The sequence below is a fragment of the Aotus nancymaae genome, unplaced genomic scaffold (genome assembly GCF_030222135.1).
Source record: "Aotus nancymaae isolate 86718 unplaced genomic scaffold, 86718_ANA_hifiasm-v0.15.2.pri h1tg000004l, whole genome shotgun sequence".
Taxonomy (NCBI): domain Eukaryota; kingdom Metazoa; phylum Chordata; class Mammalia; order Primates; family Aotidae; genus Aotus; species Aotus nancymaae.
The window spans coordinates 28,586,015-28,604,942 of record NW_026988415.1 but is presented as its reverse complement, the minus strand read 5'-3'; the positions used below and the strand labels follow the sequence as shown (position 1 = coordinate 28,604,942).

At 44.1% G+C, this 18,928-nt stretch overlaps 1 protein-coding gene across 1 annotated transcript; it reads right to left on the bottom strand.

The window, feature by feature from the left end:
- Positions 1-1,200: 1,200 nt before the first annotated feature.
- RHOXF1 (Rhox homeobox family member 1) lies at positions 1,201-10,065 on the bottom strand. Its single transcript, XM_012476308.2, has 4 exons — positions 9,907-10,065; positions 9,599-9,840; positions 5,788-5,833; positions 1,201-1,323 (listed from the first exon to the last, which is right to left on the bottom strand). The coding sequence occupies exons 1-4, from the start codon at positions 10,063-10,065 to the stop codon at positions 1,201-1,203; spliced, it is 570 nt and encodes a 189-aa protein (XP_012331731.2).
- Positions 10,066-18,928: the final 8,863 nt, after the last annotated feature.

Genomic DNA, 18,928 nt, shown 5'->3' with positions numbered 1-18,928 from the left:
TTTGAGCAGCACTAAATGAAAAGGTCCCTTTTCACCTTGTAATCAGCAGGAAGTGGGGTTCTCTCGAGGACGTTAAAGGCGACAAAATACATTTGAAGGATTGTTCATCTGCTTATGAGCTGAAGGAGGTGTAACAATACACTTCCTGGGCTCGGGGGAGGGGAGAAAAGGGAGAAGAACCTCTTTTTGGCCTTAATGAAATTTTTGCTTGTGTTTCTTTTGAAGCAGGACCTTTGGGGACAGAATGGCTCCTACTCCCCTGTGTCCTCCACAAAAAGGGAGGGCAGTGAACAGAAATTTGGAGCATAGTGGATCAATGTTCACTTGCCACCTTCGTATAAATCCTGTGAGTAGCTGCCTAGGAAGTTTCTCTTTAGAGTCCACAATTTGAACATAACTAGTCAGCGTAAATGGAACTCACCTCTACCTGGGAATATACACTGTTGTCTCACCAGGAATATGCTTCACCCCTTCTTGCACATATTTGTGGTCCTTAAAGGGGCAAGGCGGTGAGGAGGATGGCATGATGGCAGGGGTAGGGAGGGGGAGTGGAGAAGAATGTATAGGTCAGTGCAAACTCACAATGACACTTAGTAAACTTCTGTGATGTGTAGGGCCTATTGCTGATGGCAACTCAGGGATGTCATTTCATGAAAGGAGCCCTCTTTGTCATTTTGTTTAAATGACTTTTTTTTTTTTTTTTTGAGATGGAGTCTCACTCTGTTGCCTGGGCTGAAGTGCAGTGGCGCAATCTTGGCTCACTGCAACCTCTGCCTCCCCGGTTCAAGCAATTCTTTGCCTCAGCATCCCATGTAGCTGGGATTACAGGCACTCACCACCATGCCCAGCTAATTTTTTTTTGTATTTTTAGTAGAGATGAGGTTTCACTATCTTGGCCAGGCTGGTCTTGAACTCCTGACCTCGTGATCCACCCACCTCAGCCTCCCAAAGTGCTGGGATTCACAGGCATGAGCCAGCGTGCCTGGCCTTAAATGGCTTTTTAAAAACAATTTGCACCCATACCCTACTAACCACAATTGGCACATAGAAACAAATATATTGAGAATTTGCCTCTTTATTGATATAACATAACTTTAGAGGAAATAAGGGCAGCATGAGTGGCATGGGCCGCCCAGGTGTCAGTGGCACCAGAAAAACCCATCTCCAAACTAGGTCCTGAAGAAGGATGGCATTCTAGGGCTAATTCAAGATGATGCTGAAACCGTCGTCTGAATCAGAAGGTGATTTAGGAGGTGGTTCAATGGCGGGCATTAATTGCCTCTGCTGTCGTCTACACCTGGCCCTTTTATTCTTAAACCAAACCTACAATCAGAGGGAAAAAAAGAGATTGGTTTAGTATATTGAACAGTTAATGTCATAATAGAAAAACACAGGATGCAACTTTATATGCCATTGAGATTTTAAACTACATCAAGAAAAGCTATTTCCTCATTGCTAAAATACCTTAGGAAAGTTAATAACACATCCCCTGGCCCTTCAGCTCACCCTTAGTGAGCACCAACTTTGTGCCAAGCCCCAGAATAAGCTTATTACTTTGTATCTCTCTTCTCCATTTTATTTTAATTTTATCTATCTATCTATCATCTATCTATCTACCTATCTATTGAGACAGGGTCTTGCTCCTATCTATCTATCTAGACAGGGTCTTGCTCCTATCTATCTATCTATCTATCTATCTAACTCCTGAGACAGGGTCTTGCTCTTTTGCCTGGGCTGGGGTCCAGTGGTGCAATCATAGCTCACTGTGACCTTGAACTCCTGGCCTCAAGAGATCCTCCCACCTCAGCCTCCCACGTAGCTGGGACTACAGGTGCATGCCACTATGCCCAGCTGTTTTTATTTGTCTGTAGAGACGGTCTCACTATGTTGCCCAGGCTGGTCTCGAGTTCCTGGCCTCAAGCGAACTTCCCACTTTGGTCTCCCAAAGTGTTGGGATTACAGGCATGAGCCACTGTGCCCAGCCCCAATTTTAATATTCTTTAAGGGTTACTTCCAGGTATTGGATGCAGTTCTGGCTTATGAGTTGTTTCAGGTTCTTGCTGTTAATTCAATGCCTGGCAACAGGGTAGCAAAAGGTCTGCATCTGACAAGTGACCATCAGCTATCCAGCTGCTTCCTACTCCCTCCTCACTAGGGAGAGTTTCAACTTATTTGTGGGAGAGGTTCAGCACGGTAAAAAGTGGGCCTAATTTCAAGTCGTTTTCAGAGGACTGTTTAAAAAATCCATCTTTAGTATGTAGTAAATAATAGGAAAGAGCACATTGGAATTTTAGACAGGTTTCCTTCCAGGATGCCTAAGGGATTATTCATCCTCTGGCAAGAGAGGCCTGGACACTCCTTGATATTTTAGCCTGTAGTATTAAGGAAAGTTGAAACCAACTCGACCCAAATTAACTGAAATTCTCAAAAATCTTTGCCCACCCAATAGTTTAGGGGAAGGAGGCATCCCCTCCTTTTGTCACCAATGTCAATTCTTCGTTCTCCAACCTGTTGCACCCTCCAAACCTTCCTTGGCTCAGGACAAGGTCAGCTCACTCTGTTTTAGCTATACTTCCAGGATTCTGCACTAGAAGTGCTATAGTCCAGCACGGCAGGGCCCCCTAGGCCCTGCTACTCAACCAGGAGATCTGAATCCCACCCCGTATTCCTAAGACAGAAAGGTGGAACCAGCATTTTAGGAACATGGTTAATATCAATGTGGGGGAAGGGTCACAAATATGGCTCCTCCCTAAATATCTGCCAACAATTAAAAAGCAAACAGACAAAAAGAACCTGTCAGTTTAGATGTCACTATCCTCTCAGCATCCTAGTTAATGGAGTTTATATTGTATTTATTACTTTTGAAAGTTCTCAAACTGCAAATTTTAAGTGGCATGGAGGGCCTTCTTTCTCTGACTGAGAGGTCTTTATCACTCTCTCGTTTAATGATTTTCAGTCTTTCTGCTGCATGAATATATAGTCTTGAGGCCAGTGTCTAAAAGTCTAAAAGAGCTCCTTTTGGGAGGTCTCAATTGTACCACTGGGGAGTGTAAATTAGTTCAGCCATTATGGAAGACAGTGTGGTGATTCCTCAAGGATCTAGAAATAGAAATTCCATTTGACCCAGCAATCCCATTACTGGGTACATACCCAGAGGATTATAAATTGTTCTATCATAAAGACACATGCACACATATATTCATTGTGGCACTGTTTACGATAGCAAAGACCTGGAACCAACCCAAATGTCCACTGATGATAGACTGGACAAAGAAAATGTGGCACATATACACCATGGAATACTATGCAGCCATAAAAAACGATGAGTTCGTGTCCTTTGTAGAGACATGGATGAATCTAGAAACCATCATTCTCAGTAAACTGACACAAGAAACAGAAAACCAAACACCGAACGTTTTCACTCATAGGCAGGTGACGAACAATGAGAACACTTGACACAGGGAAAGGAGCAAAGCTCACAGGGCTAGGTAGGGGGCGGTGGGGGTGGGGAGGATGGGGAGGGATAACTCGGGGAGAAATGCCTGACGTAGGCGACACAGCAGGGCCGGGGGGATGGAGACAGCAAACCACTGTGGCATGTACGTACCTATCCAACAATCCTGCAGGATGCAGGACATGCACATGTACCCCAGAGCCCAAATACAAAAAAAGAAAAAAAAAAAAAAGAAAAACAAAGAAAAGAAAAAAAAAAAACATAACTAAAGTGTACAGTGGGTTAACTGGTATGCTCTGATATTAGGTCTGTGTTCCCAATACTGGTTTCATAAAACAGCTACATTACATCTGAAAAAGCTATGGAGAAACTATGCATCACCTTTTTGGGGGAAATTTATGCTGTATAGTTTAAAGATACATGAGAACATTCTGTCTCTTCCCTTGTTTGTATCTTGTGGCTCATATTCTTTTCAGAACACTATGGAGAGAACATTATGTAAACTCAGGGAGGAGAAAAGCAACTCACCGAACCTTGTTTTTCTTTTCCTCTGAGTTTACCAGCCCGAGAAAAGTTATCCCAACCTCTTTGCAACTTCTCCAACCCGAACCAGGTCTGATTGTGAGCCCACGCTTTGGCATTAGGATGCCAGTACTCAGTAATCTGCTTTGTTGGGCTTCTTTTCTGGACAACCCACCACCAGATCTGCAGTGCAATTCCCTCACTACACTCACAGGTGCACTCTGCAGCAAAGCTAACAATAAGGTCATCCTGATTTTTGTTTTCTTTTCTTTTTTTTGAAAACATCACTTTGATACTACATATGGTTTCCTTTACTTTTTTTTTTTTTTTTTGAGACGGGAGTTTCGCTCTTTTTTCGCCCAGGCTGGAGTGCAATGACACTATCTTGGCTCACCAAAACCTCCGCCTCCCGGGTTCAAGTGATTCTCCTGCCTCAGCCTCCTGAGTAGCTGTGATTACAGGCATGCATCACCATGCCTGGCTAATTTTGTATTTTTCGTGAAGGCGGGGTTTCCCCATGTTGGTCAGGCTGCTCTCGAACTCCTGACCTCACATGATCCACCTGCCTTGGACTCCCAAAGGGCTGAGATTACAGGCATGAGTCATCGTGCTTGGCTGATACTACCTATGGGTTTCTTTGGTCTCAAGTAATCATCATTTGAATCCTATGACCTACAAATTAGTCAACACTGCTTAAAGGAATGAAAAGTATTTGAAATTAACATGGGTGTGAATCTACCCTAAAATGAGAGCCACCTCTCCAAACAAATTCCAGAAAACCCACCTCTTCAAAAAAGTGCCACCAAAAATAAATACAAATCCTTAGATGGATAGAAATTCCTCAAGGTAACAGTCACTTATACATTTAGTAGTTTCATAATGGTGAATTTGTATAGTATGTGCAAAGCCTATTCTGATCACATTTTTCTCGAACCTTTTCACCCTTCTTGGTCAACTGAAATGAATTCAATATTACTCATTTTGTTTCATCCTTTAGACAAATTTCCGAAGCTTACAAACCTTCCCCAATTCCAACCATAATGTGACTATTTTAGCAATGTTTTCAGGTTGACTCATCAATGTATTTTAGAAAATTAAAACTTAGGGCTTCTACTCTCTATACTGCTTTACCAATAACTTAAAAACAAAAGAAGAAGGACCAGGCACTTGGACGTTTAAGCTATCTCCCCATCAGTCTCAGCTTAACTAAATATACACTATTTAGTCATGTAATGTGTTCTGTGGGTGAATTACTCCCTCATCCCAATATTTATAAATTCACTCATTAGCTAAGTGCTTATGCCTGGCTTTAAATAATTTAGCACACTTGAACCCTCTTATAACCCTGCCCCTCCCTGCATTTACTTGAATACTTCTAGGGTAAGATTGAGCCCCACCATGACTCTACACAGAAATTGCTCCTAAAAGATGCCAGTGTTAGAAGGAGTTGAATTTTATTTATTGGATACATACATATACATATATGTATTATATATATTTTATACATATATGTGTTTCCTATGTATGTATTTGTTTAATTTTCTATACAGATTAGGAGAAGCAGTTTTTTGTTTTGTTTTTCCTTTAGGAAATCATGTTCCCTAGTGGGAATGGGAAAGAGGAAAGGACCATAAGGTGGAGCTTACTCCCTTTTCTACCGACAAAGAACCCAAACTTCAATACTATTTGCCAACCACAAAAAAGACAATAACAAAAACACAACTTAAGAATGTTCAGGACAAAGCCTTCAGTGCCCTGAAGCAGGTTTTACAATGGCTGTCCTCTCAAATTGCCTTTACAGGTTTACTGACCCGCACTTTGTTTTCAGGCACTCCGATGGCATCGGCAAGTTCCCTTCTGTGGAGAGAAAATCACACATGGTTAGTATTCAAAGTTGTGGATGAAATGAAATACATAGTATGTATACTTCATGCTTGTTTTACAATTTATAATCTTCCCTCACACCTCCTGCAAGTATATACTTTTCTCTAATTCCCAGCTCCATGGTTGCTTTAGAAATGGTTTACCCTTATCACAAAATTTAAGGGGATGTTAACAATTCAGTAATCAAGAGAAATACTTCTTTTCTTTTTTTGAGACAGAGTTTTGCTCTTGTTGCCTAGGCTGGAGTACAATGGTGCTATCTCTGCTCACCACAACCTCCGTCTCCTGGGTTCAAGTGATTTTCCTGCCTCAGCCTCCCGAGTAGCTGGGCTTACAGGCACCCACCACCATGCCTGGCTAATTTTGTATTTTTAGTAGAGACGGGGTTTCTCCAAGTTGGTCAGGCTGGTCTTGAACTCCTGACCTCAGGTGATCTGCCCGCCTCGGCCTCCCAAAGTGCTGGGATTACAGGCATGAGCCACCGCACCCGGCCGGAGAAATACTTTTTTTAAAAAAATATTGAGATAAGGTCTTGCTCTGTCTCCTAGGCTGGAGTGCAGTGGCATGATTTCAGCTCACTGTAACCTCTGCCTCCAGGGTTCAAGCAGTTCTTCTGCCTTACCCTCCTGAGTAGCTGGGATTATAGGCACATGCCACCACAACCAGTTGATTTTTGCATTTTCAGTAGAGATGGGGTTTTGCCATGTTGGCGAGGCTGGTCTCAAACTCCTGACCTCAGGTGATCTGCCCGCCTCAGCCTCCCAAAGTGCTGGGATTACGGGCATGAACCACCACACCCAGCCAAGATAAATAATTTCAATGCATTTCTTTTTTAAGACTGTCGTCCAGGCTTGAGTGCACTGGCAGGATCACTGCTCGCTGCAGCCTCCATGTCCTGGGCTCGAGCGATCCTTCTCATCCTTCCAAGTAGCTGGGAGTACAGGCACACACCACCACACCCACTCGGCTAATTTTTTAAGTTTTATGTAGAGACAGGATTTCTCCATGTTGCCCAGGCTGTTCTCAAACTCCTGGGCTCAAGCAATCTTCCCATCTTGGCTTCCCAAAAGGGCTGGGATTACTGACCTCAGTCACCGCGCCTGGCCCTAATGCACTACTTTAATAACAATTAATGGAAAAATCTATGATGAGGATCAGGCGCGGTGGCTCAGGCCTGTAATCGCAGCACTTTGGGAGGCCTAGGTGGGCAGATCGATTGAGCCCAGTGAGACCAGTCTGGGCAACGTGGTGAAACCCCATCTCTACACAAAAAATACAAAAATTAGCCAGGTGTGGTGGCCTGCACCTGCAGTCCCAGCTACTTGGGAGGCCGAGGCAGGAGGATGACTTGAACCCAGGAAGCGAAGGTTGCAGAGAGCTAAAATCATACCACTGAACTCCAACCTGGGCCACAGAGAGAGGCTCTGTCTCAAAAACAGAACAATCAAAAAACAAAAAACCAACCAACCAACTGAACGAAAAAAAAAAAAAAACCCTATGATGAACAGATTATCAAAATTTTAAATAAAGGAAGAATCTAGCACTGTAGCTGCATGACAGTGTCTCATTCTCCTTACTCCAATTTCAATAAAATTTTATTTATAAAAACAGACTAGAGCTGGGTGTGGTGGCTCACTCCCATAATCCTAGCAACTCAGGAGGCTGAGGTGGGAGGATTGCTTGAGACCAGGAGTACAGCTTTGGTGACAGACCCCCCACCCCCACCACTCAAAAACAACAATAACAACAAAAACAGGCCATCATCACAGGTAATAAAAGAAAAAATAGATAAATTGGACTATTATCAAAATTAAAAACTTCTGTATATCAAAAGATACAATCAACAGAGTAAAAAGACAACTCATAGAACGGAAGGAAATATTTGAAAATCGCATCTGATAAGGGGTTAATATCCAGAATATATAAAGAGCTCCTACAACCCAATAACCAAAAAAAAAGAAAAAGAAAAAAGAAAAAAACCACTCAGATTTCAAAATGGGTAAAGGAGTTAGAGACATTTCTCCAAAAAAGATACACAAATGGCCACTAAGCACATGAAAGTATGCACAACATCGCTAAGCACTAGGGAAATGCAAATCGAAATTATAATGAAGCATCACCTCACAATCATTAGGATGGCTATGTAAAAAACCCCAGAAAATAACAAATGTTGGTGAGGATGTGGAGAAACTGGAACCCCCATATACTGTTGATGAGAATGTAAAATGATGCAGCCTCTATGGCAAAGAGTATGTGGTTCTTCAAAATATTAAACACAGAATTATCGTATGATCCAGCAATTCCATATCTGCGTATATATATACCCAAAATAACTGAAAACATGGACTTGAAAAGATATTTGTATATTCATGTTGACAGCAGCATTATTTACAACAGCAAAAAGATAAAAACAACCCAAATACCCTTTCACAGATAAATGATAAAATGTGGTGTGGAGTGTGTGTGTGTCTGTGTCTATTAACTGGAATACTATTTAGCCTTAAAAAGGAAGGAAATTCTAATACATGCTGTGATATGGATGAACCGTGAAGACCTTAGGCTAAGTGAAGTAAGTCAGTGACAAAAATACAAATACTGTATGATTCTATTTATATGAGGTACCTAGCATAGAGGTACCTCATATAATGCATCCCCCCACCCGCACCTCCTACGGGAGGACAGAGGGTGGATCTAGTCCCTGTTCTCATGCTTGGTATTGGTCAGAGTTGCAATGGTTAGACTTGCTTATGCGCACAAGCAAGGGAGGGGGTGGAGAGGAGTTGGGGGAATGGGAAGGTGGGGAGTGCGGGTGGGGGTGGGGAGTGGGGGATTGCAGGTTGGAGTCAGGGGTTGTGACTGTGGGTGTGGGGTGTAGATGGGGGTGGGGGTGTGGGTGGGGTGTGCACTGTGAGAGTGGGGTTTGTGAGTGGGGGTGGGAATGTGCTTGGGGGTGGTGATGTGGGTGGAGGGAGCATGGTGAGGGTGGGGGTTGCAGGTGGGGGTTGGAGGTGTGGGTGGGAGGTGAGGAGGTACGGGTCGGGGTGCGTGATGAGGGTAGGGGTTGCGGATGGGGGCACACAGTGAGGGGGTGGGGATATAAGCGGGGGGTGGGGTGTGCACAGTGAGGGTAGGAGTTGCGGTGGGGGTGGGGAGGTGGGGGTGCACAGTGAGGGTGGGGTTGTGAGTGGGGGTGGGGATGTGGGTGGGGGCGTGCACGGTGAGGCCGTGGGGGTTGGAGGTGTGGGTGGGAAGTGGGGAGGTGTGGGTTGGGGGGCGCATGATGAGGATAGGGACCTCATAGAGACATAAAGTAAAATAGTAAAATGGCTGTTGCCAGGGGCTGGGGAAAGGGCGAAAAGGGGAGCTGCTTAATTGGTATAGAGATTTAGCTTGGCAGGATGAGAAGAATTCTAAAGAGGTATTGCACAACAATGTCAACATACTTAACTGAACTCTACACTTAAAAAGTGGTTTTAGATGGCAATTTCATATTTCTGTGTATTTTTATCACAACTTTGAAAAAAGGAGGCACGAACTAATTTCCAGGTTTCTTTCACATAAACATTGCAATAAAATATTACCTTGATGCCCACGACGTAAATATTCCCACCCCCACCGCAGCACAAAAGCAAGCAAGGACCCCAGTGGCTTTTTCCTAATGATTGAGTGGGGCAAGAGAGAAAAAGAGGCCTCGAAACAAACATGGTGATCTCGCGGCTCCTCGAGCAAGCCACTTACCTTGTGGGCACATCAGGGTATTGAGTGAATTCAAAAACGCTTTCCAGCTCCTGTACCTGCAGCCGCGTGAACCTCTTGCGCCGGATTCGTGGCTCCCAGTCCTCGGGTTGCGGATCCTCCATGGCCGCCTGGGCCGGCTCCTCCCGGCGCTGCTGTTGCTGTACAGGCTCTTGGTTTCCACCGCCACCCTTGTGAATCACGCCACCATCACGGTTCACGCCGCCCTCGGGGTTCACGCCGCCCTCGGGGTTCACGCTGCCATCACGGTTCACGCCGTCCCCGGGGTTCACGCCGCCCTCGGGGTTCACGTCACCCTCGGGGTTCATATTACCCATGAGGCCTGGAGCTCCTTGGCCACCATGGTCTTCTGCCCTTGATGCTGCCCCTAGCTCAAGTATGGGAATTTCTTCTCTCTGGTATATATTCAGGTAGTAGAACTTGGTGTCATAGATTCGCAAATGTGCCATGGCTGGAGTGCTGTGCACTACACAAACTCCGTGGCGTCTGGCGCTAGAACTGGGGCAAGAGGCTGGAGCTAGTCCCTGTTCTCCTGCTTCGTATTGGTTACAGCTGCAATAGGTGAGACTTGTTTATTACGCACAAGGAAGCGAGGGGGTGGAGAGGAGTGGGGGGATGGGGTGGAGAGGAGTGGGGGGATGAGGTGGAGAGGAGTCGGGGGATGGGGTGGAGAGGAGTGGGGGGATGGGAAGGTGGGGGGTGCAGGTCGGGGTGGGGAGCGAGGTTTGCAGGTTGGAGTCGGGGGTGTGACTGGGTGTGGAGTGCAGGTGTGGGGTGGAGGTGTGGGTGGGGGTGTGCACGGTGAGGGTGACGGTTGTGAGTGGGGGTGGGGGTTTGGTTGGGGGTGTGGGTGGGAGGTGAGGAGGTATGGGTCAGGGGGTGTGATGAGGGTAGGGATTTTGGGTGGGGGTGCACATTGAGGGTAGGGGTTGCTGGTGAGGGTGGGGGTTGTGAGTGGGGAGTGGAGGGTGTGGGTGGGGGTGTGTGGTGAGGGTGGGGGTAGTGGGTGGGATGGGGTGGGGGCTGGGGTGTGCATGGTGAGGGTGAGGGTTGTGAGTGGGGGTGGGGGTGTAGTTGAGGGTGGGGATGTGGGTGGGGGATGCATGGTGAGGGTGGGGGTTGCAGGTGGGGGTTGGAGGTGTGGGTGGTAGGTGAGGAGGTGTGGGTTGGGAGGTGCATGATGAGGGTAGGGGTGGTGGGTGGGGATGGGGGGTAGGGGGTGCACAGTGAGGGTGGGGGTTTCCAGTGAGGGTGGGGGGTGAGGGTGGGGGGTGGAGGTGCGTGGTGGGGGTGGGGTGGGGTTGACCAAAACATAGGGACAGTGTGGAGAAGAAAAGGGCCAATAGGAGGCATATATGTGTGCAACATAGGGGCCCCAGCTTGCAGCTTAGCTGACTACTCCCTACTCGGGCCTAGTTATTACCCCAAGGAAAACTGATTTGGGGGCTTAGAGGGGAGGTGAGATCTCACAGTGACCACAGGACCCCTTGAGTAAAAGTTTGGAGACTGTCTCATGGCCTGACCCTCTGTATTTGGCAGGCTGCACATGGCACGGGCTGTAATTAAGCTGATATGATTGACTAGGGGGCTGCTTGTTCAGAGTTCCAGCAAGGGCACTGAAAGCAGAGCCGCCATGCTCCCTTCAGTGCTGGGATTGGGATCTTGGAGCTGGGCATGCAGACCATTCTGGGTGGTAAGATGTGCTCTATAAGAAATCAGTTGCACTCTTTGAGAAAGTCAACACAGAATAAACACGAGGCTGAATCTGTTAGTCTGAGACTGACGTGGTGGTCATTGGTAAAATTTTGGAGTACTTGGACTTTTCTCAAGAGGCTTTGCACTTCTTGTCCCAACTAGGGATTACTGTAGGGATTGCAGGCCAGAGTCTGCAGAGGTGCAGTTTCATTGATAGCAGGGACTGAACCTTCCGCCCAGGAGAAGCCAAGATGGCACTGTTATCGCACCCTGGGAATTGAGGACCAGAAATAACTTAATGATCAGTGCCTGGATGGTGACAGGTGCTCCAGTGAACTCCAGGAAACTACCTTTTCCTGGGACAGCCAATTGTCTTTGTGCAGTTTTCAGTTTGCCCCCCCACTAACTTCCTCCAGCCCATAAACCCAGGCCTCCAATGAGGTTCAGATCTCTCTCTGCCTTTCCACCTTTCCAGATGCGATTCCTCCAGTGATCTCAGTGATTTATCAGGAGAAAATGAGGATGGCACAATACTGTCCGAATGTAAACAAGCAGCAGCTGCACCAGCAGCACCAACAGAATGCCGTGGTAGTGTGGCAGGCCTTGGCCCCACGGACAAGGAGAAAGTTGGTGGCAGTGGCCACCAACTCAGAAAGCCTGAGGACAGTCAGCAGCTCCTCTGGCTCATCACTTTAATATTGGTGCAACTACAGGAGCTGAAGAACATTTTCCAACTCGTTCCATACCCGGACGTGTTAGGCTCAGGCAGCACCCACTTTTCACAGAGCAGGGGCTGGGCTCAGGCCTCATTCTCTTTTCCTAGGCCCCTTTCAGACCTTTCTGATATAAAGGTTACCTAGGAGTTTCAAGGCTGCTGGGGCCTGTTTACCCTTGGGCTTCAGAGTAGAGGCAGTGCCTCCTGTACACCAATGTAAATATTTTCAAGCAGCATTTAAATGGATCAAGTGAGGGAAACTTTGGCCTGATAACTAGGTTTGTATAAGTAGAACTTGATTGGAACCAGAACCATGATTAGGATGAGGACAGTAAGGCATGGTCGTGCAAGTGGATGGGCAAATTCTGCCTTTATTTTAATATTTGATAATTTGCTCATAATATTTTCGATTTTTCAGAATAGTGCAACAAGTGTTATTTTTCTGGAATCCTGAGGATTTTTTTGTGCCCCTCACATTTAGTATGGCGGAAAATCATTCCTAAAGAAAGCCTCGATCTGGATATTACAAAATAGTGTATATCCAGTGGGGAGAGGTGTTGGGGGAAAAGTATTTAAAAGCAAGCTTGAAATGAAAATGTATTTTGTTACATCCACAACTCTAAATACTGAACATCTGTGGTTTTCCCCTCAGAAAGGAACTTGTAAGATGCATGAGCATGACTGGAACCAGTGTGCAGGTCACTATGCCTATATTTGGCAGGGCAGCCATTCTAAAATCTGCTTCAAGACTTAGATACCTTTGCCCTAGATATTCTGAAGTTGGTGTGTTTTTGTTGCCTTTTCCAGGTTTGGGAAATAAGTTCAAACTTTGAGTTTTTGTGAATAGAAAATGGGATAAGAAAACCCCGGCTTATGGAAATTTCCCATTATTAGAGCATACATGATTTCAAAAAAGACCAAAGAAAATAGAACTGAACTACTTTTTCTAGTTCCTATATATTAATACAATTAAATATATATATGAATAATATCAGTATGAAGTATATAAATATGTTATATTGTATATAAATATAAATAAATATACAGTATATGTATTTGCATATATGTGTATATATACACACATATATACACACACATACACATGTGTATATATATTAGAGAGGCCATCTATGTGAAGACTATCTGTAAGATGGAAATAAAAGCATTATCTATGCCATAGAATTGAGGAGAGGAATAAATGACAACATATGTAAGTACCTAGCACAATACCTAGTCACAGAGTAAGACCTCAGAAATACTTTTTACTATTACTCCGTAATGTATTCTCTCACCACATATAACCCATGGCATATGTGACATAACAGAAGAAGCCTGATTAGGAGTCACACATTTGGTTCTTTTGGAGATACACACTGAAATATTTACTGAGGAAATGATGTGATGTCTAAATGTGCATCACAAAAATGCGGGCGAGATGCAAGTGTGTTTGAGAATTGGTTAGGGTATTCATGAAACAAGATTATCTATGAATAATTGTTGAAACAGGGTAATGGGTACAAATAGGGTTTATCTTTACCATTCTCTCTGCTTTTATATTTGTCTGACAGTTTGCATAAAAGAAAAATTGTAATGATCAGAGTTGTAAATTCAAATGTTGACAAGGCCAGACAGGTAACAAAACAGAGAAGCAAGCAGGGTAGGGATTGTGGCAAACTGGGAAAGAATATGTCTTTTCCAAAGGGGCAGCCAGTATTCAGCTCCAGCTCAGTGTTGCTGGCTGGCAATTTTGGACCAGGACTGCCGGATTATTCAGTTTTTCAAGATTGGCTCCAAATCAAAATGTTTATATGAAATGTTCTTCAGTTCTTTAAATGTTGGTAACTAACTGAAGTATGTTTTATTGAAAAGTATGCTGGCCATCTAAATCAGGTCTGCAAAACAGACGCAAGCTGGAGCTGCCAGTTTGTAAACTCTGCCTAAGAAGCCAATTTTAAGCAATTTTCATTCTCTGGAGCAGTAGAATATAATTGACAGGACTTCTAAAGCCAACAATCCAAGAATGCCTTTGTGCTTGTCCTGCTGTTCCTTATTATAAGTCTCGAGCCCATATATGCTTGGCTCCCTGCCTTCTATCCTTGCTTGAAATAATATCTAACTTGATCTTTGAATCTCTTTACTTGGTTCTGATCTTAAGGTTCAGAGCACTGATGACCAGGACATCACAAGTGTCCAAGAGAGGAGACCTCACAGTAATGAATTAGGCACCAGCTCACCTGATCTTTCTATCTGGTACATTTTGTAGCTCTTCTTAACAACATGCAGGTCCTTTGGACAGTTTTCAGAAACTGAAGGGCCAAGGTACCAGGCTGGGAAGGGCAGGGCACTTTGAGAAGAAAAAGGAAATTTTATAAAACTGTTATCTATTTGTAATCAAGAAATGTTTTCCTGAAGTTCAGCAGTTCTTTCAATCTCCCTTTTTTCTTTTTCTTCTCTTAAATTGAAGTAAAATTTAAAAGTTGATACTTTTTATTTTTTAAAAGCATGTATGGCATCATTTCAGTCTTATTAAATTCTCTCTGCATCCATTCACCTATCCTTCTTTGTTTTTGTATGTGTGGTGGTCTCTGTGAGAGGGTTCATTATTGTCAATCCTGATTGTAAGGCTGGTTGCCTCGCAGGGGGCTCGGACACACCCCCTTCCCTCTCTGGGAGCTCAGACACACCTCCCACCCCCCGGGAGCCTGGGAAAAAAGCCCCGCCAGGACCTACCTGATACTATTTTGTCCCATTTGGGCCCCACTCCCTGCCTGCCATTTTGTCTCCCTGCCTACTATTTTGTCCCATCTGGGCCCCACTCCCTGCCTACTATTTTGTCCTATCTGGGTCCCACTCCCTGCCATTTTGTTCCATCCGGGCCCTACTACCCTCCATTTTGTCCCACTCACCTTGGGCACAACCAATCAGACGCCTCCACTCCCTATAAAACCCACTGCCTGAGAGGAGTCCGTGCGACTTCTCCGGCCCCTCCTGTCTGGGCCGCAGAACCTCACCCGGGAGCCTGAATAAATTCGTTCGCATTGGATTATCTTCGTGCTGGCCTCAGTTTCTTCATTTTAAATGCAGCAAGAACCCAAGAACAAACCTTACACTGATCATTTCTTCCTCATGAGACGTCAGAAGATTTGTTCTTTTGGCTTTGGACTTTTATGAATTGATTGAATTTTTATGCCAATTATTTTAAACTAAAGTATTACATAGAAGAACAAATGGATAGAAAATTTTAAATGCAATCAAATCTTGTTGATTTGGAAGAATAGGAAGTACTCTTGCATTGTCAGATAAAGTGCAGGACACTCACTTATATTTGAATTTCAAATAAACAACAAATATTTTTGTATAAGTATGTCCCAAATATTGCATGAGACACAGTTACTCAAAACTATTTGTTATTTTTCAGTAATTTGATTCAGCACTCTGTATTTTTTACTGCAACTCTCATATAAACATATTGTCATTTTCATAAGGAAATACTTGGAGTACTTTGCCCTTTTTCCCCCCATCCATTTATCCCATTTATATTTTTCTTTTAATTTAGGAGAGATTAAGAAAAACATTAGGTACTTTGATTTGAGCCATCCTTATAATTATACACATGAATATATTATATACACTCATATATATTATCTGTATACAGATATATATGACAGTGTGCTCTATATAACACCTGATATAAACACACATGAAACACAAACTGAACTGACTGTATTGTTGAAACAGCTGCTCAGTGGAATATATCTTTTGGCCTGTGGTCCTTTTGAAACCGACCCAACAGTCCTATAGACCAGTGGTCCCCAACCTTTTTGGCACCAGGGACTGGTTTCGTGAAAGACAAGTTTTCCATGGACTTGTTGGGGGATGGGGAATGGTTTCGGGATGAAACTGTTCTATGTCAGATCACCAGGCATTAGTTAAATTCTTATAAGGAGCACGCAACCTAGATCTCTTGCGTGTGCATTTTACAGTAGAGTTTTTGCTCCTATGAGAATAAAATGCCACCACTAATCCAACAGGAGGCAGAGCTCAGGCAGTATTGCTCATTCACCTGCCACTCACCTCCTGCTGTGCAGCCCATTTACATACAGGCCACAGACCAGTATTGGTCTGTGGCCCATATTGGTCTGTGGCCCAGGGGTTGCAGATCCCTGCCATGTACTGTTCTTTTTGGTAAACAGAAATGGAACCTTTCTGGTGTTAAAGTTTGAAGCTTACATTTGTTTTTATCTGCGTTCCTTCCTCTGGAAGGGAACTTCAGGCCTCTCAAAAAAAGGGATCAAAGAACTGAAACTCACCAGATCACCACATTCTCACAGTGAGATGCTAGCCCTCATTCATCATGATTGCTTCCTTGCACCTCCCTAGTTCCTGTTTTCTTACACATTGTTACATTTCTTTCCTGCCATATAAACCCCTAGTTTTAGTTGGTCAGGGAGATGGATTTGAAACTTAGGTTCCATCTCAGCTACAACATCTGATTATAGCCTTCTTTGGCAATACTCACTGTCTCAGAGATTGCCTTTCTGTGCAGTGAGCCGCAGGACTTAGACTGAAGCCTTAGTGTTTTGGTAACACTTTCATTCAGTTATTTTGGAATAAGGCAGAGAAAGGACAAGCTCTCTTGTTTAGCTTAGACTTGAATGTCATGTGGAACTGGAAAGAGGCAGGGACCCAGTTGCCCAACTAGCTTTTTTCTTTATCCCCTTATTCCACAGCAGCAATGAGGTATCTGGGAGACCTCGGGCTCTGGGGAAAATGTCAAAATTGGTGAAAGAGCCCTGAGCCCAGCAAATCTGCCCACTCCCTGTAGGACTGCTGCTTTTACTTTCACTCTTGCCCATGGCCTAGGGACTGGAATGGCCTTAGCCATCAGCTGGATGGCCTCCGCCAAGGCTGTTGAAACCAGTCCTATTGCTCACACTAGCGGTCATGTTTTCTAGGGTGACCCTCTGCCACACGTGGCATCCCCTTAGCTTCTGCCTTCTGGTCCACCTGTTACGGCAGCTACTCACACACCTACAGGTATGACAAGCTGTGGCCTAGCCTCCTCAACGAGAAGAGGGAGGAGAGCCTGTGGCAGAAGTATGAGCTCACCTGCCTGCAGAGTCCCTGATATATTACTTCTGACTATTCACGTTTCCTGTCTGCCTTGCATTTTCACCCCTTCAATACATTCATCTGATGGATCCCTTATGCATCCTACCCCCTTACATTCTTACTCTTCATCACATCCCTTCATAAGGTACCCTGGTCTCCTTCCTCTCCCTTTCACCTCCTGCTGGAGCACACATGACCAAACACATCATAACACACCGGAATTTCCTTGTCTTATTTTATCATTAGAAAGAATTATATATGTAATATATATGTGTTATATATAATATATGTCATATACATTATATAATATATTAATATAAAATAATATCTAATATTTATTAATATTAATATATCATTAAATATATTATATAATTACATATATTACATGTGATTAAAAAATTTTTTTAGTGATGAGGTCTCACTACATTGCCCAGCTGGTCTGGAACTCCTGGCCTCAAGTGATCTTCTCACCTCAGCCTGCCAAGCAGCTGGGATTAGACAGCATGTTTTTATTCCCCACTAGACTGAGCTCCTGGAAGGAAGGACCTCTGTTTTATTCATCCCAGAATTCCAGTGCTGAAAAACATTCTCTCATTGATTAAATTCTACTCAGACCTCCTTGAGCTCTTTTTCAACTAGGCCTGAATTTTTGGATTTCTGATTTTGTCTCTGCATTGTCCAATTTCAGCAAGGAAATTAAATTGCTAAGTCCTGCTAAGTTTATTTAGCCATCCTCCATATCCAAACACTCTCAGTATCTAATCTGGTTTCTCATCCTCCACTATCTCCCAAGTGATGTTTGATCACCTTGGGCTGTCTTCAGCAGGAATTCTGTTAGGTCGGTTTAGCCCAGATCCTCCATTATGCCTGATACTTCCTCTTAGTAAATTTCCATCCATTGACTCCCATCTTGTTCCTTATCTCTAAATTCCCACTTGCCCACACTGTATTTTAGTTGATCTCAATCTGTCTCCCCCACTACAAGGTGCCATTGCAGTGGTTCCTATACCTATCTTGATATTTCCCCATTGAACACAGTCTTTCTCTTCATCTTTAACAAGTGTCATTTAAAAACAATTGAACAGTAATGATACTGTGACTTTTACAGGATCAGATTCATCATTGGACTCCTGGACCTATCACTGCAAACCTCAAATATGCACCTTTTAAGCCCTTTCCTTCACTCTTGACTGATTGATTTGGGATTAGACTTTTGAACCATTTTTCTAGGCAAACTTCTGTTAAAGCTAGTAAGGACCGATTTGATTCTTAAGATTCTGAGTATACTCTCTGAAGCAGCATTAGAGCCCCAGGCTTCTTTTGAAATGTATCTCCTAGGCTGGAAGGTCTTCTTCCTGGCTTTCTCTCTTGAGTGGGGATTATTCTCAGGCTCCTGCCTTAAGGGAACTGCTTTAACTTTCAGAGCAGAAAGCAAGGGCTTTAAAAGGAAAGTTGGTGTGAATGGCACATAGGAGGGGCAAGGAGGTGCGGGGTCTACGTGACTCGCTTGGATGACTTATATTGAGTGGTGCCATCTGATGGTCTGTTCTGCACCATCATGGATGGAATTGGATTGTGAATTAATTGTTGTCTTGAGACAATCTCCTGGTGGGGAATTCCAGAGAGTACCTGTTTTGTTTTGAGATTTGGCCCCTGATACGTCTAAGCAAATATATATTTAGATAAGCTTTCAGTCTAGGTGTTACTGGTGGAGGGTGTCCAGGTTCTTGGCATTTTGAACAAATAATTGGACAAAATGCACAAAGAAAGCAAGGAAAGAATGAAGTAAC